The following is a 22,030-nucleotide window of genomic DNA, read 5'->3' as shown; positions in this document are numbered from 1 at the left end:
TTCTTAACCTATCTTGTATTGATAATGAACTTATTGTGTCATTAAAACTAATATTTTAGACCTTCCAACAAAATTTTCTACAAGGAAACTCTATTCACTCAACTTTTTTTTTTTTTTTTTTTTTGTTGAAATCTCTACTAAAAAAAACTAAAATTTTATATTCTTTAACAAAAAAAAAAAAAAAAAAAAAACTAAATTTGATACAATAACAATTCTGTGAGGGGATACACAACAAACCCATAAAATTCGAAATGTCAGCCTGACTGTGAGAGGATACATTGGTAAATTTATAGATTTCCCAGGTCAAAAATCATGACGACAACAACCACAACAAGATCACTGCATATAAAAAGTTAGAAATGGAGTCAATTGAACCAAAAGTTGAATCCATTTTGCTCGATCGAGGAGAGAGAGAAGAAAACACTCGTAATAATCAAACTCCCCCCATCTCTCTTTAACTGTTAAATTTTTTTGATTCAAGAAATTCTGAATCTTGGGTATCTTTTATTTCTTCTTTTAGATCTTAGTAGATCGATTTATACTGAATCTTGGGTATCTTTAATCATTTGTTCATTTGAATAGCCTTTGACAGAGAAGAATGGCTTCCGATCCCAAAACCCACACTTTCGAGGAGGTTTCAAAACACAACAAAACCAAAGATTGTTGGCTTATAATCTCTGGCAAGGTAATTTTCTTTATTTTGCCCTAATCTGAGTTTTAGGGTTTCTTTTCTGGGTTTTACTTTATTTATTGATCTAAGCATGAGTATCTGATTGATTTTGTTGGATTTATTATTATCAGTTGTGTAATTGAGTTTATATCAAATTTATGTGTTTAGGTTAAAAAATACATAAATGTGACTTAAAAAATTGATGAAACCTAGATCTAAGAAGTAGAAACTTGGTTAGATTCGAATACAAGATCATGATTAGCTAGCTGCATGAGTTAAAAATTTAGGTTTCATCAATTTTGATTTTTTGGCGATGTAGGATATCTGATTATATTTGAGCATTAGAAATTGGGATCCAAAGAATGAGTACTTAACTTTGAGTTCAGAATTATGAATCATGATCATAGGCTTACATGAAAACAAATTGAAGGATGATGACAAGATGTCTATGGATATTTTGATTTTTGAGAAACCCTAGATTTAGAATCCTTTGCGTTTTTTTTAGAAAAGTAAGCGACATACTGACATGGTTTGCGAATTCAAGGTTGAAGATATGAAGAATGAAAGATGAATTATTTGAGTAATGATCAAAATAGTGTCTAATGACTTCATCGAAGAAAAAAAAAAGCACTCTTATGCTAGATAGTCACTTATTAGTTACGAGTCCCACCTTTTTGTTGTTCGATATACTTCAAGGTATGAGTATTGTTCTGGATTTGGGGGGATCGAAGGTCTACCACAAAGAGGCTGCATGACCATGGTTTTTTGGTACAATTCTTATGAAGTTGGGTTATGATAAGTTTCATCTTCATCTACTCTGACTAGTGACTCTTATTTATTGTAATAAGTTTCATCTTCTAAAGCATGTTAAGTAAGAAAAAAAAATGAAGTTCTCTCATTCTTTTCGAACTATCTGTTTCTAAAGTGAGAATGTTGAATAGTGACCACAGCATAATCAGTGTTTGAATTTTGATAAACCCTTATACCACCATAGCTTCATTTTATATATTCTATGAAAAGAATCACTAATTGGATTTGTTGAATTACTTGATCAGGTTTATGATGTAACCCCATTCATGGATGATCATCCTGGAGGAGATGAGGTTCTCCTATCTGCTACTGGTAAAATTTCTGATTCTTCCTTCTCGCGACCCCCACTCGTAATTATTTTGTGGCGATTCACATTTATCCCAATCTAACCGTTTTTTCCAACCTTAGACAAGACGTGTATGGAAAATATATCTCCTTAACTCGTAAGAGGTTAAAGAAATGTTTTTGATTATTAGGTTGTTACAAGCATCTTAAACCCACTTCAAGAAAAGAACCAGTAATTCCATTCGCATGAAAAATCACAATTGTCATTATTCTTATATAAACTAGCAGATCCTCACCAAATGTGGGTTTTTGATGGTCTAGAAATATTTTGTTAACTAATCCGGTATGGGTGAGCTATGAGTGAAACCCCTTTCAAATACCCCCTTCCCTAATAAGAGGAACTGGGTTTTGAAGTCTTGGCTGAAATCTTGCAGGAAAAGATGCTACAAATGATTTTGAAGACGTGGGTCACAGTGATTCTGCTAGAGACATGATGGAGAAATACTACGTAGGCGAGATTGATGCTTCAACTATTCCACTGAAGCGTACTTATGTTCCACCTCAGCAGGCATCATACAATCCTGATAAGACTCCCGATTTCGTGATCAAGATTCTGCAGTTCCTGGTACCACTCTTAATCTTGGGGTTGGCGTTCGTCGTTCGACATTACACCAAGAAAGATTAGCTGCTGCAATTGCGAATCAGTTTCTCTAGTCTTCAGGTTTTATGCATATCTCTCTGCATTAGTAGATCAAGTATTTTATTAGGTTAAAGATGTTATGTTGGGTTTAAATCTTCTTGGTCTTGTAGAACTCTGAATTATCAAATCTTCCATTTTCATCTCTCATTAGACAGGGGAATTGACATATTCATGGTACTTGATTTTACTTCTTGTTTGTGGAATGAACTCTGAATTATCAAATCTTCCATTTGCACCTGTCCCCGATATATTTCGTATTTTTGAAACTGTTAGGTTTTTTGTTCTTCGAATTTTTTTTATGTCATTACTCTTTCTCTTGCCCTTATCTGAAACCTTAAAAATGTTTCTCCAAGCCCCATCTAGGTTGAAATGACATCCTTTTAGCAGGCGATGGTTCCTTGGAATTGGACTTCTGTCTCAAGTCCAATTTGTATTCTCCGACGCAATAAGGACTCATCTCTAATTGCAAAACAAAAAAGAATAATAATAATAATAATGTCAGTATGTGCCAAATTTTAGTGTTATCTCTAATTCGTTCAATCCTATACGACAAAATAGAGATTGTCTAAACTCTCTGCCTCCAATGTGGAAATATCTAAAGTTATGTTATTTACTTTGTGTTAATTTTGAAGATTTAGGAATGAGTGTTCTTTGGTCCATTACTGAAAATGTTGAGTTGGATATGATGTCCTCTTAAGATCTCCAAGATCAACTATTGTCACATCATTTAAGAAATTCAAAATTGAATTTTGCTTTAAAGAGAATTTCAAATAGAAAATTTTAAAAATACTAAATGGCTTTGAAGTTTTACTGTGCCAAAGAAATAAAAAAACTTTTTCAATGAAAAAGGAAAGCTTTACTAAGATATTGAGAAAATAAAATAGGAGGTAAGGATGAAAATGTCAAATCCTACTTGTCAAGTGTGAAAATTGGATCCCTAAAAAGTTCCTTTCCTACTTGATCAGTTAGAAATACTTTAGAGGATTGCTTGAATGATTGAATGAGCTCGAACTCATACGGTGAGGTATGAGCTCGAGCTTGTGATCGTTGATTTTGAATGATCAACCAAGATGCAAACATTCCAGCTGCTTCCACCTAAACATAAGGGGCCACTAAAACAAGTACAAAATAGGTCATTTAAATAATTTTAATCACAAAACTACCCTTACCACTACACCTTAACACTGCTAGGTCCATTTTACAAAGAACTCACGACTTCATCCAAAAAGTCATGCCATCTTCATGAACATAGTAAAGCAACTCCATTGGATGTTCTCCTCACACTTCGGCTGCCTCCGTTGCTCTATCAACCATAAGTTGACGTAGGTGTTGTTTGTTTTTTCAAAATTTTCAGATCTGAAATCTGAATTAGTATAAATTCAGATTTCAGATGTTTGTTTTTCTTATTTAAGAAAATCTGAAATATTGTCTGAATTGACTGAAAAATATGTCACATTTTTTAGACTTCAAAACAAGTCTGAAAACAAAGGTCCTGGGCTGAAATGTGTAAAATACCAATTATACCCCCATGAATTAAAAATATTTCCAGTCAATTTTTTTTATGAAGCAACACCACCGCCACCACCCAACCACCTTCCCGACCACCAGCACCACCAGACCACCTTCCCGACCACCACCGCCACCACGACTACCGCCACCACCAATCCACGATCACCACCACCAGTCCACAATCACCACCACCAAAACAAACACCACTCAGACCACCACCACCCAGACCACGATTACCACCACCAAACACCACTCAAGATCACCACCATCATTACAAGTAAAAAAACCCACCACCACAAGAACCAGACCGCCACCTTCACCAGAAACTAACCCTTATAGGGGTGGGAATCGGTTCGGACGGGCGGGAACGGACACTAAGTCAACCAGTCCGGGCGGAACGGGCATAAGTCTTAAGTGTCCATACGGACATCCGGACAAAACGGGCGGGCATTTCAGATTTTTCTCTAACAAAGTGCCCGTCCGTGACCGTTTTGATAGTCGGGCAAACCGGGTATCGGTCGGTCGGTCACCGGTTACTAATGAACACATAAAAAAGAATTATTCAAAATTAAAATTGTTTAGTAACTAAACACAACTTTCTAAACTACCACTTTACAATTCCAAAACAAGAATAATATGTAATTGAAACTCACTATTACAATATCGTTAAGACCTGTAATAGCTCAGTTTGTTAGGTTGTTGTGCTAATGATGTGAAGATGGCAGTTTGAGATCCCATACAACGACCACTTTTTTACCTAGGAAATAAAATCCAAGCTAAAAAGGACCTAACCTAGGAAATAAACTCCATCATTAAGAACCCATCCGTACCTGCAGATCCCTTCTCATAAGTCACTTATAAAGTGTATAGACGCCCACAATACAACCATATTTTGTGCAGTGTCATATCTTAATAACAAGGGACCCTTTGGAATTTACGTAACCTGATGTACGCGCATTGGCTGATCAGTTTACGAAAAAAATAGATGCAACCGAAAAAATAAAAAGTGAGGGAAAACGCCCTAGCATCCTTTACCACGGTCACTTAGGTTTGTTTTGGTGCCCATATGTAAACGAGAGTGTCACTGTCACCATAGTATTTGTCGTGTGGGCACCAGGGCAGGGCCAGTCCAAATAGTTGGGAGGCCTAAAGCGAAGATAATTTTGGGGCCTTTTCTACACTTATTAAAAAAAATAGCAGATATATCAGAATGAAAAGGGTAACTAAGAATCATAAACCTGAGCTATATAATATACAAGAAGATTCAATTTACATATAGTTATATAGAGATGAGCTAAATATGTTTCTAAACATTCTTCTTCACTTTTGAGGTGCAAAATTACTACTATAATAAATTCTTCCATCATATGTGTTCATAATCTAATTCTTATGCGTTCGTAATTCAATTCTTCCGTCATATCTTGTTCAATTGATGACATCTAATATAATAAATTAATACTTATTCTTCAACAATAACATAGAAATTCATTCTTTTTAAAACGAGAACATCTAATATATTAAATTACAAAAATTAGAAAAAAAAAGTATAAAGCATACCATCATAAAATTGGGAAATGCTAAATGTACAAAGGATTTTTGACGATGAGTCACACGCTTAAAAGAACTGTCTAAATCAAAGTCAAACTTTGAAAAAACTTTATCTTATAGTTAAAATGAGTCACAAAGCTAAATATTTTGTCATTATAAAAATTATTTTATAATGACTAATGGGGTTTATAAACATTTATAAACCCCATAAGCCCGTATAAACTCTTAAAACCTACATAAACCCCATAACCCTATGTAAATTTTTATAAACCTCATTAGCCCATATAAACCAGTAAAAACTCTTAAAACCCCATACAAACTCTATAACTCCAAAAAATCCGTATAGAAAATATATGTCAATAAACCCTTAAAAACGCATATAAACTCTATAAACCCCTACAAGCTCATAAAAAACTTATAAGCCCATATGAGTCTTTATAAACCTTATTAGCCCATATAAACCTTTAAAAACGCCGGTAAACTATATGAACCCATATAATAAACTCCTAAAACCCCATATAAACCTCATAAGCCCATATAAATCCTTATAAACCCATATAAATCCCATTAGCCTATATGAACTATGTAAGCCCATATAAACTCTATAAACCAATATAAACTCTAACAAGCCTATATAAAACCCAAAAGTGCATATAAATCTTTTTTTTTTTTGAAGTCGACTACGATCTTCGTATGTCGTTACATTTGGCTTGATACATCAAAGATGTGATACGCTCAATAACTGCCCACTCAAATTGAAACAAGACCGGGTCTATAGCCTAACATGACAATGGCTTAATGCCCAACTACATTATTTACACCCTAATAATCCCAAATCAAATAACCAAAGATTCCACCTTCTCTGGGATTCGAACCTGAGACCTCCAGGGATTTCTGAAGTTTATAAACCCATTAGTCCTTATAAACTCCTAAAAACCCATATAATCCCATAACTCCATATAAACTCCTGAAAACACATACCCACATTAGCCCATGTAAACCCCATCAAGTTCATATAAATTCCTTAAAATCCATATAAACCACATAAGCCATAAGAACCCTTAAAAACCTATATAAACACCATAAACTCATACAAATCCATATAAATTCCGTAAGCTTATATAAACTCCTACAAACCCATATAAACTCCTAAAACTATATGAACCACATAACTATAAAAACTAGTATATCCATTTAAACCCCTAAGAACCCATATATACCTCATAAGCCCACATAAATCTTTATAAATCTCATTAGCCTATATAAACCACGTAAGTCTATATAACTCCATACAAACTCTATAAACCAAAATAAACCCCAACAAGCCCATATAAAACCCATAAGTCCATATAAATGTTTATAAGTAGTTCATATAAACTCGTAATGATCCATATAAACCCCACAATTTCATATAAACTCCTAAAAATACATAATTTCCATAAGCCTATATAAACCTATATAAACCCCTAAAACCAATATACCCATATAAACCCCTACAGACCCATATAAAACCCATAAGCTCGTATAAACTACTTAAAGTCCATATAAACCACATAAGCACATATAAATCCTTATAAGCCCATAAATCTCATTAGCCCATATAAACCCCTAAAAATCGTTTTAAACCCAATAAGTCCGTATAAACTCTTAAAAACTCATATAAACCACATAAGCCCATACAAATTTCATAAGCCTATACAACCACTAAAAACCCATATTAACCCCTACAAGGTCATATAAACCCTATAAGCCATATGAATCCTTATAAGCTCATAAAAATCACATTTGTCCATATAACCCTCTAAGTCCATATAAACCCTTAAAACCCGATATATCCCCAATATACCTGTATAAAGCCCTTCAAGCCCATATAAACCCTATAAGCTCATATAAACTCCCAAATTTCTATATAAACCACATAAGTCATTTAAATCACTAAAAGCATATATAAATACCATAAACCTTAAACCCTAAACTCTAGAAGGTCATATAAATCCTATAAGGCCATATAAATCCTTGTAAACCCATAGAAATCCAATTTGTCCATATAAACACCTAAATGCCCATATAAATCCCACAAGCCCAAATAAACTTCTAAAATCACATATAACTCAGTATAAACCCTATAAGGCCATATAAATCTTTATAAATCCATATAACCCTAATATACCCGTGTAAACCCCCACAACTTCGTATAAACCCCATAAGTCCATGTAAAACCTATAAATCCATATAAACCATGAAAGCCCCCATATAAATACTATAAACCAATATAAACCCTATAAGGTCATATAAATCCTTATAAACCCGCATAAATCCCATTAGCCCATATAAATCCCTCAAAAGCCATTTAAACTAAGTAAGCCCAGATTAACTCTTAAAAACCTATCTAAACCATATAAGCCCAGATAAACTCCTAAAAACTTATACAAACCACATAAGCCCATATAAACTCCTACAAACCTATATAAACTCCTAAAGATTTATAAACCCATACAAACCCCTACAAGCCCATATAAACCTATAAGCCCATATAAGTCTTTATAAACCCCATTAGCCCATATAAACTCCTAAAAATCCATAAAAACTCTATAAATCCGATTACAAGCCCATATAAACACTATAAGCCAATAAAAAACTGTGTAAACCCATAAACCTCATTAGCCCATATAAGTCCCTAAAAACTCATATGATTCATATAAGCCCATATAAACTACATAAGCCCATATAAATTTCATAATCCCATACAATTTCAGTAAGCCCGTATAACCTCTTAAAAACCATATAAACCCATAATGCCCATATAAACATCATAAGGCCATATAAATCCTTATAAACATAAAAGAAAAACCCATTTGTCCATATAAAACCCCTAAAACCCCATGTAAACCCTTACATACCCATATAAACCCGATAAGCCCATATAAACTCTTAAATACATGTATAAACCCCATAACCCTATGTAGATGTTTGTAAACCCCATAAGCCCATATAAACCTCTGAAAACTCTTAAAACCCCATACAAACTTTATAACTCCAAAAAATCCGTATAAATATGCCAATATAAACCCCTACAGGCCCATATAAAACCTATAAACCCATATGAGTCTTTATAACCCTCATTAGCCTATATAAACTCTTAAAACCCCATGTAAACTCTATAAACCCATATAATAAACTCCTAAAACCCCATATAAATCTCATAAGGTCATATAACTCTTACACACATAAAAACCCCATTTGGCCATATAAATCCCTAAAAACATATAAAACTCAACATATAAATCCCTAAAAACATATAAAACTCAACATATAAACTCCTAAAAACAATATAACCCACGAAAACCCATATAAATCTCATAGCTCTATATAAACTCCTAAAAAATCGTATAAACCCAATATAGTCATATAAACCCTTACAATCCCATATAAACCCCATAAGCTCATATAAACTCCTAAAAATCCATATAAACCACATAAGCACGTCTAAATCCCTAAAAATCCATATAAACACCATAAACTCGTATAAACCCCTACAAGCTCATATAATCTCATAAGTCCATATAACCTCCTAAAAACCCATATAAACACACAAGCGCATATAAATCACATAAATCTATATAAACCTAATACGCCCATTTATATCCCTAAAAAACTATATAAACTCTATAAGTCCATATGAACTCCTAAAAATCCATATAGACCACATATGCTTATGTGAACCCCTAAAAACGCATGTAAACTCTATAAACCCATATAAAGCCCTACAAGCCCATATAAAACCTATAAGCCGAATAAGTTTTTATACACCTCATTAGCCCATATAAACCCCTAAGCGCATATAAAACCTAACCCCATATAATTCCTTTTAAACCCATAAAAACCCCTAAAAATCTATATCAATCCCATAAGTTCAAATAAACCCTAAAAACACATTTAAACCACATAAGCTCATATAAATCCCGTAAGTCTATATAAACCCCTAAAATCCCATATAACCATAATATACCCATATAAACCCCCTCAAGCCCATATAAACTCTATAAGCTCATATCAACTCCTAAAAACCCATATAATTAAGTCACATAAATCCCTAAACACCCATATAAACACCACAAACCCATATAAACCCCTGCAAGCCCATAAGCCATTTGAAACCCTAGATGGACCTCCTGCATCTCACTATGGAAAGTGCTTTATTTGAGTTCTATCCTGCACGAGTTCGACAAAATATATTAAATATTCAAAAAAAGCTAAATAAATTCAACTTTACCCTATTTCTATATCGTGTCCCAATGTCATCCTAAGAAGCCAGTAAGATAATATTTTTCTGTGGAGACAATAATCTCAGCCACGATTGGACGGAATTTGATGTTGAATGGTCTAAAATTTCTTTGTAGTAGTGCAAAACTAGATCATCTTCCTAACGTTTTGGGCATATTTATTTTGATAAATAAAGGTTCCATCTCCATGGAAGTGGAAATCTATGAAATGGGTAATCATGCCAAATATGTACTAATAATAACGCAGTGAATCCTTTTTCACTAGGCTTATCATGCCTTTTTAAGTTAATTCTCTTTCCAAACTTACCAATGATTTCATGCCTCACCTCACCGGCTCTACCCTGATGTTTTATAATGCAACTCTGCTATATTGAAGCATGCACGGTACGACCGAAAAAAGGGATGCATAGTTGAGCTTCTACATAACTTCAACGTCCAACAAAGTTAACAATACTCCAAGGCCCAACACACCAACAAATTAGCCTTCCCACTACAAGCTCTAATGATATGCCTATGGTTAAGTTGTCTTATATCCAAACATCTTGTTTCATGTTTATGTCAAATATATATGCAAACATTAATTTTTTGTAAAAAAGACGCTTTCCTTCATGGAGTTCAAAACTGCTTTATGAGCTAGTTTCTTCGATGTCTTCTTACTTTCACTTGTGCATGTCTCAGTGAACCATCTTCCCTCTGCTTTCACCTCTACCGTGACAGAAGTTGTACCATTCTCATACGACACACTTGTTTTAAGTTCGAAAGATCTTCTCTGACATAATTCACTCAACTCTCTTACTGGATGAAGTTTTACTGTTTCTGGTGTTACTAGTGGTTCCAATAGATGTTTCATGCTCTCCCAAACTGCATCCTTGTTGTAGTTAGAGTCCACCAGAATCGCCCCTGCTAATGATTCAATTATGTCTCCAAGCACCTGGTTTCGAAACAAAACACCGATAGGCGATAATACAAGTTCTGATCAAACACGTCATGGTTTAAGACTCACACATAATCAAGTATACTCATCAAGTTCAGTTTACTTGCCTTGGGTACATCCTTTTCAGAATCCCAGCCAAAACTAGATTTCGAAGGTATTTGCTCAAAACTGTTGGCAAACAGTTCAATGTCCTTCTGAAGCTTTGCGGAGGCATGAAGAATATGCTTATATAGCCCAGCATTCACAGCTGCATGTGCGTAGCAATCATTGTTTACGGATGCCGATCTAAGGTCTGTCAGTAAACCAGGGGATATTCCTGGATATTTATTGTACATGTAGATGGTGATCAGATAATCCAGAATCGAGTCACCAAGAAATTCTAGCCGCTGGAAAAAAGAAAAAAAGAAACTCATCATAAAACTAACTATTTGAATTGTTCGACGCCATATTAATATGTGAGGAGAACTTAATTTGTATAAGAACCTGGTAACATCTTGGAACATCTGAAAGTTGGTATGAACCATGAGTCAATGCCTCAACCAGTATAGAAGGGTCCCGAAATGAATACCTCAGCAATGATTCAAGATAGCTAATATTAGCGAGTTTTTCTGGCAGCATCAATAAAGGTATGCCGTTTGGTAACTCGTTGCCAAAAGAAACTTCCATACCAAGCCAATCCATAAAATTTAAAGCTGCAAATTCACCACAGGTATTGAGATATGCACCGATTAGAGCTTCGACAACATCAGCAACTACTTTACTCTTCATGTAGCGTTTTCCCTTGATATAGACTTTTCTCGAACCAAAATTCAATGTTTCATCCAACATAATTGAGCCCGAATTTTCACCAGGAATAACCCATTCTTTAGGATCGAAATATTCATTGCGTATAAAGCCCTGAAGATGAAAAGAAGAAATAGCAGAGATCGCTATAATTTTATCCCCATGATTTTGAAAATAATTCGCATTTTGAAAAAATAATTAAATAAATCTATCAACTTAGATATGCAGTACCTGAAGTTGGCGCTGACATCCAAGCCTGCAAAGGTATTTGTTGGAAATCAATCTACCTTTCCTAATTGTAAGAAGTCCCTCGTGGTGATGACTATTAATCCGGAATAAATTTTGACTAACAGCATACTTGAGAAAAGAGTCTCCAAGAGTCTCCAATGATTCTAGCGAAATTTCCTCTTGGCATTTCTTTGTCGTGATTGCTTCCAAAACCTATTATTACAGTGAATATAGGAAGTTTCACGACGAAGTTCGCAAACACGATAAAACAATAACATATTTGTTTGGAACTAATATTATATGGGGTACCTTCATAGTCGGAATAGTAAGACTCTTATTATTGAAGTGTGCAAATTGTATAGCCTTTAAGTGAAGAGCAATAAGTGTAGACTCAAAGCGGTGCATTATTGATGGAACCAACGAGAAGGAATACAAGGTACTGACGGTAATTGGAGACATAATAATGCAACACAGTTCAGGAGGCAATTCAACCCAAGCATTACTTCCATCTGGAAAAGAAAAACTAAATTAGAGATGTCAAACCATCTTTGAATAGGAAAGGGATAAGGGAGGATTGTAGATAAAAGCGGTACAAATAAACCATAAAAACCATCGGAGTTACTCAAACCAATACCAGCGAAAAGTTAGAAAATTAAATGATAAATATACTAAACCTTTCTCCTTCTGATGATTGTGCTTGTGTAGCCAATTTTGTACCGTAAAAATATGTCTCGCGCGTAGTAGAGAATCTCTAGTATAACGCAAGTTGATACCATGCCTACATTTGAACCACAACTTGAATCATACCATGCAGTTTTTAATATCTAACGTGTGGCAGTCATTAATAATTACAAAAAACAGAAGCCACAAAACTTTTAAAGGTGGAATAGGTAATATGGCATGCTTACTTGTATTTATAGTACTTCTTGTATGTGAGAGCATACTCCCCTATATCATTCTCCATAACAGAGTTACCGTTAAGATCATTCAAGACACCAGTAACGCAATATATATAACCATTGTGAGGAGTGATCACTAAAGAGTTCTCGATTATGCATCTGCAAGTTACAACATCCATCGCGTGGATCTGACAAGCACATCCTTTAGGGCAATATATGTTCTTGGCATTCCTAACAACACTTTCACTCCGACGAATCATTGTAGAAGGATAGAGGGACGACTTAACACAGTTCCAATCAATTGATACAGACTTCTCTCCACAATTAATAGGAAGAAGTAGGTAGTGAACTATTGGATGATTCCTAGTTCCATGGAGTGTATTTACATTGTTTTTCGGTTCACTTGAATCACGATGAATGAGGATCCTCATAAGGGTGAGCAAGAAACTTCTAGCCATAAAAACCTGATAGCAAGAATACATTATAACAGAGAGAGAGAGAGAGAGAGAGAGACAGACAGAGAAACGGGAGGGAGAGTTGAAGAGTAGTGAAGTTAATATTCTTTTCTACTTTGGTACTACAAGTGCGAGGAGTTACCTGTTCGACATCGAGACAAATTGTGCCAGCATAGACCACATTGACAGTAACTGAGCCCCTGTCAACTTCTAATTGGAAATTCAAATCCTCATATGATTTTGGATCACACTTAACTAGGAGAGCAATATCACTCAATGGAATATTGTATTCAAAGTTTTGCTTTGAGACAATTTTATAGCATTGATATAACCCCTCAAAATCAGATTCACGCTCGGTGATGAGCTCTGTTGGATAATAGTTAGCCACCTGGTCCTCACAAGGGGTATCCCCTGTAAAGTAACAAAACGAGAGACCAAATTGAATAATAGATACAACGTTGTACAATTTTAATTTAGTTCATGACTAACTAAGTTAGAACAAACGCATAATATGGAGAGAAACAAGGGTACAGAGAGCGAAAGAGAAACAAGATCTGAAAAAATGATGATTAGAAAAAGAAAAACAACTACCAATATCTTGGGCATCAACTTCTTCCACAACTGCCTCTGGTAATAGATTATCAGTTAGAGCCCCAATGATATGAAGTTTCTTGCACGCCTCAAGGCAGACAAATCTCTTGAGCATATTCTTTTGACCTTGGAAACGTACAGTTTGTATTGGGCAGCTCTTTGGAAGATGCAGAGTGCAAATATCCTCATCAATAACAAATCTAGGAGCCGACCTAAAATACCTATTACAATATAAAGTGAAGAACTTTGAGACAAATTAAGAATGGAGAAAGGGAAGAGGAAACATAAAACGAATGAACAAGATGAAGAGCAAACCCATCAGAAGGGAGGTGTGAGCAATAAAAATATATCAAAGCAACACTCGAATTCAAGGTAACAACTGCCCCAGTAGCTTCAACACGATAAAAAGACTCATCGTCCATTACACATTCCTGAGGTGCACAAGGAATGGATGCATTTCGTAACGACTCCTCTCTCATGATACCTCCACTAGCCATATGGTTATTGACTTTTGAAAGTGTAGAGTCATCCGCACTAGAAACAAGAAAGATAATCATTACAGTTGACTGAATTTTCTCTTGGTTATATGTAAGCAATAGCAAATTTCTTTCTTTTGAGGTGACTAAATGCACAAAAATTTATAAATCACTTATTTCTTCAGAAAAATATAATAATATTTGTAGATATCAATCAATCATATAATGCTGGCCTTAAAAATATTGAAGAAAGCTTACCTCCTTAAAATCAACAAATAATCTGATCCCTGCTTTCTCGCACGACCACGTGACTGGATAAAACTGCAAACTGTTGTTGGTGGATCAAATCTTATGACCAAGTTACAACCCTGGACATCTAGACCCTCCTCAAGAATTTGTGTTGCTACAATAATGTTCACCTGTTACAGCTTCGGGTCATTATCTAGTTCTACCTCAACTAGTAAGTAGTAACCCTAACAATATAAATTCCAAAAATTAAAAAAGAAAATTTAATATAAATCCTACCTTGCCTTTTCGGAAATCCTCAATAATGTCTAATGGTATGCCTATAGTTAACTTATGATTATGCAAACATCTCATTTGACGTTTATTTCCCTGATCTTTCCAAAATTTATTCAAATATATATCCGCAAACATTACGTTTTTCTGGATAGACTCTTTCCTTGAAGGAGTTTAATACTTACTGCCTAGTTTCTTCGAAGCCTTCTTACTTTCCGAAAGTCCTCTCGATCTTCATGTCATTATCTAGTTCTACCTCACAACTAGTAAGCCTAAACAATATAAAATCAAAGAAAAAAATTGTAATAATAAAACCTACCTTGCCTTTACGGAAATCCTCAATAATGTCTAGTTGTTTGTTTCTACTCTGGAATTGCAAACCTGAGCTCTGTCCAGCCATGTAGGTTGCATTTATGCATCTTAAATCCGAAACTTGACCCAAAAGGGATTTTAGAACAATGGCTGTTATTACCCTTTCTACAAATATAATACATCTCAAATCCTCTGTCGTCCTAATGAAAAAAATCAACAACAAAAAATGAATGCTCCAATAATTGATAGTTATATAAACAGAACCCACCAATCTAACAGAACACCATCTTTTTTAACCAATTCAGGGAACATCAAACCTGTATGTTTTAAGTGATTCAATGAGACAATAAACTTTAGCAGTTAGCAAGCCACCATCTAGATCTGCACTACTACTATCACCGACATTCCAATCTGGAGATATATAGGAGAATTGAGATACAAATTGACAACTAGAAACAAAATGAACGTACACAAATTGTGGAAAGAAAAAAAGAGAGGCAAATTCAATTAACAATCAAAATAAGAATTGTGTTTTAGCTGCTAGGTACCAGAAGGTACATATGTTGAGAAAGCCAGAAATACATCTTGACAGAAACCTCTCATGATTCTCTCAACAACACCATCTTTGCTATGTCCCCAGAAAAGATTATGAGTTTCTGTGCAAGTTAATGACTCGGCAGCCTGCAATATCATAAGAACTTTGAAATGTTTGAGAAATATGATTATCACCGAGACGTTGGTCAATCAGACTGGTAGTTACCTTGAGAACAAACCAGATACCAAGATCTGTTAAACAATACATGAACGTTCCAAACAGTTTAGAAACCCTTTTCAGTGCGGATTCTTCTTTGGTATCTTCAAGTTGTAATTCTTTCAGTGACTGTTCAGTCTACAATAACTCAGAAACCAATGAGATTAAATTTACAACAATAGAAATGCATGCGAATTTATATCTTGTTATAAAAAAACGGACATGGCATCTTAAACTAGGAAATGTTCCGGGCATTCGAATATCATTACCCCAATATGTAGCTCAAAATTCAGACCTCGAGTCATTTTCAGATTTGACTTAAAGACGAAAACAAACAGGGCCTAAGAGTTTGTATTTCCTAAGTAATGCAATATTTAAAAGAAAGCCATAGAGATAAACACATACCTAAACAAACTTTAAAAGAAAAACTACAATTTTTTAGTAAAAAAGAAACAAACCTTAAATTTGGCCTGTTTCAGTTGACGGTCCAACTTAAAAAACAAAGTCTGTTGCATCTCCACGTGTTTATAGAACTTTGGTTTTACCGTAGAAAATGCTACGTGCTCAGCCAGGATGGATTCGTGAACAACAGTGTATACCTTCAACAAGAAGTGGTAATAACTATGTTTCAATTAGCCTAAAAAGGAGAAGTAAATGCAAGAATAACTAGCAAAAGATAAGCATCTTTAAGGAAGAAACTAAATTGCCAGATTAGAACTTCAAGATGCAGAATGCCTAAGGCTTAAAAACCTTCGAATTCATAAGACTCTCAAGTTGAAGTATATGTTTCCCATAGTGATTTGATGAGCTAAAACCTGTACCAAAAACACAGCATTAAGTGTCATTCAATAATTCAACATGGGATTGTAACCATTTCTTACTAGACAACATGAATGGCGTTTGAGTACTAGAAAACAAGAATCTACCTTTAGAATTTATGGGTGAAGCTGTCATTCCAAAAATCCTAGGAAGTAGACGGGACCCAGCACGCATTTGAGGATGATAGAACTCCTGAAGGGAAAGTTCAGAAATAAGAGCTCATATTCGTAAAGAAGAGAAAAAGTTAGGCATTTGAAAGTAACTCGTCTTTATAACTGAAAACTCCATAAGGGAGAAAAATGGCATAAGAAAGAATATTGCTACCAAATATAGAAGACAAGAGATAATAAAAAAAAACTTGTTACATTCATAATGCAAGCATAAGGGCTACTCCCTTTTGCGTGATGGCATTCATCAAATATTAATAGCTTTATCATCTCTAGCTTTAGAAAAGAATGCCTCAAAGCATCTAGTAAAATTTGGGGTGTCATCACAAGTAACTGCAACAACAAGGAAAGAAACATGTTTTACTATATTTCTCGATCGGAAAAGTTAGGAATAACAGGGAATAAAACTATTCAATTCATCTCAAACACACACACACATATACATATAGTACCTCATATTTATCAATCTGTCCTTGCCAAGTGAGAGAGTCCCAAAAATCGACACCCATATCTCCCCAGTATCTGCCTACTTTCAAGTCGGTGTTGGTTTCGACAACTGTAGCTTGCTGATTAACTAAAACAACAGTTGGGACTAAGAAGATGGAAATGAAATTAGATGGTTTTCTGATCATATAAGCATAAGTCCGTATCAACATGACAGCAATTAAAGTCTTTCCGGAACCAGTCTCTAAGAAGACGATTGTATTCTCTCTCATTGATTTCTCCAATGCTTCCAGCTGATAACTGCATTCATTATATATATATATTGTCATCCTTTAATAATACTGTAATAGATTTAAGAAGAAGAAGAAGAAAGAAAGAACCTTCTAGCAAAGGTTACTGGATCATTATCGGTGTCACCATGGCTTAATATTCTAGCAGCAACAGGTGTTGCTGGTGCCATTTTGTTGTTGTTGTTGTTCTTGGGGGCTCCCTCTCTTCTGTCTGTCTGTGTTTTTGTTTTTTTCTTTACTTCCAAAAAAAAGATACCCTATTCCAACAATTCCTTACTTACGAAGGAAGCAATCAAGCAAAAGTACTAGTAGTACTTGTAAACCGAAATCCGACATGGCTTGCCAACTCGGACCAAGTCCCATTTCCGGGGGAGGGAACATATTTTCGTTTAATTCAACTTGGGTTCTTATTTTTGTATACTATTTCAGTATCCGTCCTTCACTTCTTTCTGCCATTCTTAGACGAGAGGGAGAAGCTCGATGAATGGAATTGCTGACGAGAGGGAGAAGCTCGACGAAGAACAAAAGAGGAGAGAGAAACCGAGAACGAAGTGATATCTAGGGTTTGTCATCTTTTCCAGAGAAAGAACAAAGTGAAGGTTCTGCTCCATCTTTGTTCCTCGATTTAGGGCAACGTATACCTTAATCGGTAGTTAGGGTTTTCGTCACCAAACCGCCGAGTAATCCTTCATCCAACCAAAACTCATGGAATTGCTGACTGAAAACGAAAGGTAAGGTTCTGATTCCTCCTTTCATCACTTGTTTGAGAAAAAACACAAAAAACTCACCATTTTCTCTTCTAACTGTTTAATCTCTGTTTCTTGCTCAAAAAGAGGAGATTTTTCTTTTTGCTACTTTTATCATTTGAGATCCACACTAATTGTTCTAAAAGTTTAGGGTTTCTTTTAGTAGATTATATAAATGTGTTATGCATATCAAATTGTTATGAACTGGTTTGTGTATCTAACTTAAGTTTTATGGTTTTTATAGTTGATTAAGAGATTCTTATAGTTTATGTTTTGAAATGGTTGTTAGAGAAGGGAGATCCACGAATGCATTGAACATAATGCGACGAAGTCAGAAGAGCAACAGACAGCAAATGCGGAACTTTGGACTTAAAAAACACACTGATGATTATGACATCAAAAGTCGAAATTACTGTGATAGAGAATGGAGGTCGCCGAATTGGATTTGATCTGGACTATGATGAAAAGGACAGTAGCTACACCATGATAAACATAACGGAAGAGCTGAAACAATATTTTAGGCCAGAATCTCTAACCTCTAAACAGGTTAGACGAGATGATCGTCTTCCGAACAACTCACTAAGTTGGAAGTGAAGGAAATGCAGACATAAAGTTGAAGGAGGTATTCGAACAACTAAAAGCAAAGGAGATAGAGCTTCAAGTGACAGAAAGGTTCGGAGACAGAGTAGTCAATGAGGGTTTAAGTCATATATAGGTGACGAAGATGGCGATGGAAATGTGAGTGTGCTCAATGGTAGCAGTGCAATTCCAGACTCATTGCCTCCAGCATTACCTGTGGTCAATGAGGGTTGAAGTCAATGACTGTAAATTCCATATCCTGCAAAATATAGCAATACTCCCAAATGTCAAATAATAATGTTAGGTTTTTGTGGATAGGCTTTTCTGTTGCCTGCCGATATTTTGTGGAAAACTGGAATTTTGAGCTCGAATGTATTAGTATAAACTCTATTAAAATATATGCTTTAAGTTAGTTTTTGAATCTCATTTTTGTAATGTGCTTGTTTAAGAATCTTGTATATGGAACTATTATGGAGTCGGTTCATCAATAAATCATCCGTTTTTTTTTCTTCTCATAAGTTTGAAGATATTGTTATCGTCTATGGTTGGATAATTGCTTGGGTAAAAAATGGATTTCATGTTGGCACATCATGTTAAAACTAAGCATAAAAACATATCATGAGCTGGTGTTTTCTCGCCATGTTTCATCTTCGATTTCCATTATCAACGAATTGCAGGCTAGCCAAAACAAAAAGGTCGGAAATCAGTATTGCATGAGACATTATAAACTGATGTGATATTCAAACTATCCTTCTCTCTAAAATTACCCCTCATATGATCTCTCATCTCTGTAAGCTTAGGTAAAGCTTGCACCGAAATTGCAAACAAGCAAACCACAGAAAACTAATGTTTCAAGACAATGGCACTTGATTTCCCATCATAGAGAGCAAAACATAGGTTTAAATGCTTTCTCATAGATCATCATTCTCAACTTGCTTCAACTTTATTTGATACTTAACCCAACTGACATTACTTCAATCGATTGGTGTAGAAACCCCTTACAAACCCTAGGGTTTAATAAGCCCTAAATGCAGTGATTTTCCTCTTCAAATTATAAACCCTGGATATCAAATCATGTCTGCTTCACTTCGTTCTCTCTCTCTCTAACTCATGCGATTTTTCCTTGGCAAAGTCGAGCTGAAGAAGTAGATTTTTTTTCTCTCTCTCTCTTCAGGCAGGTTGAAGAAGAAAGGCAAGGACGGGGACAGAAATAATAGAGAAGTACAGGGATTGAAGTTGAATAAAAAAGAAATTGGCCTTTCTCATTACGGAAATGGGACTTGGTCCGAGTTGGCGGGCCACGTCGGAATTCGGGTCCGAGTCGGACTCCAACTCGGGCCAAGCAGCATTTCTCAAAAAAAAAAAAAAAAGATACCCTATTCTTTAGGGTATGTTTGTATTTATAAAAGGAATTACATTGTGAGATTACAAGAATGCCCTTAAGTAAAAGATAAAATACAAAGATATACAATTTCATTTAACACCCCCCCTCAAGCCGAACGTCCAGGAACTAGAGAGAGCTTGCTTTTTAGTTCAAAAAATCTCGGTGAAGAGAGACAAAAAAAAAATATTTTGTCATTGTAATGCTCCCCAATAAGAATGAGACAAAAAAAAAAGAACTTTTGTAGAATTAAGAGAGAAAATTATTAGAGATTTTGACTTTAGCACAGCCCACAAGAAGAGAAGAGTGCCAAAAATGTACAGAGATAAGAGAGCAAATATTTAGTAACAAAATAAAGAGAGAGAAAAGGAAATAAAATACTAAGGATGTTTCTAAAGGCACCTGGCCAAAAGGCTGTTAGCATCCATCTCTGTTAGCACCGGGCCCAACAGCTTCTTTCTTTATTAGCACCGTTCAACTATGTAGGCACCGGTCAAGTGGAGTTAACCCTAACCCCTCCATCCATCTCTTTTTCCTAAATATATTTCTCTCTCCTCTGATCCTCTCCCTACGTAAGTAGCTTTATGTTTTATTTATTTTCTTTCTCTTAAGAAGAAGAAGAAGACGAAGTAGATTTCATTACTACTTCAAAAACTACCCCTCTTTCTTCATTACCACCAACATTAGCCATCAGGTATTATTCCCATTCTCCAAAAAACATTCTCTCTTGATCTTTTTTCTTCTTTGTTTTTTTATTTTCCTCTATTAATGTTCTTCAACGAAAGGAAATTCTCTGTTTTAATTTACTGTTCTTAACATTCTTTTGTTTCTTCGTACATGAGAACCACTCACTACTTTCTCTGTTTCATCATTCTTTCTTTTAGTGCCTGAACAATTGCTTTCTTCTTCTTCTTCTTCTTCTTCTTCTTCTTCTTCTTCGCTGCTAAAAATGATGATGAATGAAAATTAAGATTTGAAAAAGAGCGTATTCTTCGTGCCTGAATTATTAGATTGAAATTGGGGGAGAGAGAGATTGTTGGAGTATCATGGTTAGTAGCTGCTAAAAATGATGATGAATGAAAATTAGGATTTGAAAAAGAGCGTAATAAATGTGAGTGAAGGGGTGGCAATGATCTCGCCCATGGAAAACCATCCGACTCTGGTGGTACTACTGTTAAATTTTGATGGTGTAGTTGCAAGAATCATCAGGAAATAAAGGATACTTTTTGAGATATGAAACCACCACAACTTTTTTTGTTGAAAGAAACCACAATTGGTACTGGCTTCTTCAATTACAGAGTAGTATCGGTAGTGCGAGGACAGCTTCCGATGAGTTTGGAGTGATGCAGTCTACCTAGGTTTTTTTTTTATAAACCGTAATGTCATTCACATCATGGAAATTAATCCAATACATTACATGACTAAGAGTGTTTTGGAAGAAGAAGACAGAAGAAGTAAGCGAAGGTGAACGTCACCCACATTAAAAACCGGTGTTTATAGAGAATTCGGGTCAATGACTATTGACCGAAGTCAATAAAATTTTCGGATGGTGCCTTTAGAAGCACCCGAATACTAATAGGTTTAGAAGTTTTTTGGCCGGGGGAGATTTGCTGTTTGGACCCCCTTTCATATAATTGACTTGCTGTTTGGACTCTTTTTTTCCAGAGTTGCACTTTAGACTCCCTTTTTTCAAAAAAAAGTTAAATATAACAATCCAAAAACAGATGGGAGATGAAAATACGATTTTACCCTAATAGATAGGAAAATATTATTTTACCCTCTTCTTAACCTAACCCAACTTTAAGTAGTTAACTCAGAAATTAACTAAACCCTAAGTACTGATCGGCTAGT

The 22,030-nt window shown here is 35.1% G+C and overlaps 2 protein-coding genes and 1 long non-coding RNA gene across 9 annotated transcripts; 2 read left to right on the top strand and 1 right to left on the bottom strand.

Moving 5' to 3' along the window:
• The first annotated feature begins 230 nt into the window (after positions 1 to 230).
• Positions 231 to 2,702, top strand: LOC147544813 (cytochrome b5). Its single transcript, XM_086636960.1, has 4 exons — positions 231 to 426; positions 583 to 685; positions 1,726 to 1,792; positions 2,200 to 2,702. Exons 2-4 carry the CDS (start codon positions 599 to 601, stop codon positions 2,448 to 2,450), a joined length of 405 nt encoding a protein of 134 aa, XP_086493086.1. The 5' UTR covers positions 231 to 426; positions 583 to 598; the 3' UTR covers positions 2,451 to 2,702.
• Positions 2,703 to 10,197: 7,495 nt separating this feature from the next.
• On the bottom strand, positions 10,198 to 19,985 carry LOC147544811 (endoribonuclease Dicer homolog 2-like). Of its 7 annotated transcripts, none has more exons than XM_086673752.1 (23): positions 19,412 to 19,985; positions 18,568 to 19,012; positions 17,564 to 17,778; positions 17,192 to 17,483; positions 16,938 to 17,072; positions 16,680 to 16,764; positions 16,504 to 16,568; positions 16,212 to 16,352; positions 15,763 to 15,891; positions 15,551 to 15,683; positions 15,320 to 15,413; positions 15,010 to 15,202; positions 14,430 to 14,590; positions 14,011 to 14,229; positions 13,696 to 13,916; positions 13,247 to 13,515; positions 12,659 to 13,113; positions 12,425 to 12,528; positions 12,060 to 12,259; positions 11,754 to 11,963; positions 11,223 to 11,636; positions 10,847 to 11,125; positions 10,198 to 10,736 (listed from the first exon to the last, which is right to left on the bottom strand). In XM_086673752.1, the coding sequence occupies exons 3-23, from the start codon at positions 17,641 to 17,643 to the stop codon at positions 10,383 to 10,385; spliced, it is 4,233 nt and encodes a 1,410-aa protein (XP_086529878.1). In that variant the 5' UTR covers positions 17,644 to 17,778; positions 18,568 to 19,012; positions 19,412 to 19,985; the 3' UTR covers positions 10,198 to 10,382. The 7 variants fall into 7 exon arrangements, with proteins under 7 accessions (XP_086529878.1, XP_086529879.1, XP_086529874.1 ...); XM_086673753.1 differs by having other exon boundaries at positions 19,566 to 19,979; XM_086673748.1 differs by having other exon boundaries at positions 18,568 to 19,476; positions 19,566 to 19,959.
• On the top strand, positions 17,889 to 18,580 carry LOC147544812 (uncharacterized). Its single transcript, XR_015239819.1, has 2 exons — positions 17,889 to 18,204; positions 18,509 to 18,580. It is a non-coding gene; the product is annotated as an uncharacterized LOC147544812 (long non-coding RNA).
• Positions 19,986 to 22,030: the final 2,045 nt, after the last annotated feature.

Source organism: Eschscholzia californica, unplaced genomic scaffold (assembly GCF_041429995.1).
Source record: "Eschscholzia californica isolate CP2 unplaced genomic scaffold, dmEscCali1.0.p SCAF_4, whole genome shotgun sequence".
NCBI lineage: Eukaryota > Viridiplantae > Streptophyta > Magnoliopsida > Ranunculales > Papaveraceae > Eschscholzia > Eschscholzia californica.
The sequence above is the reverse complement of the archived record's forward strand: the minus strand, read 5'-3'. Positions and strand labels throughout refer to the sequence as shown.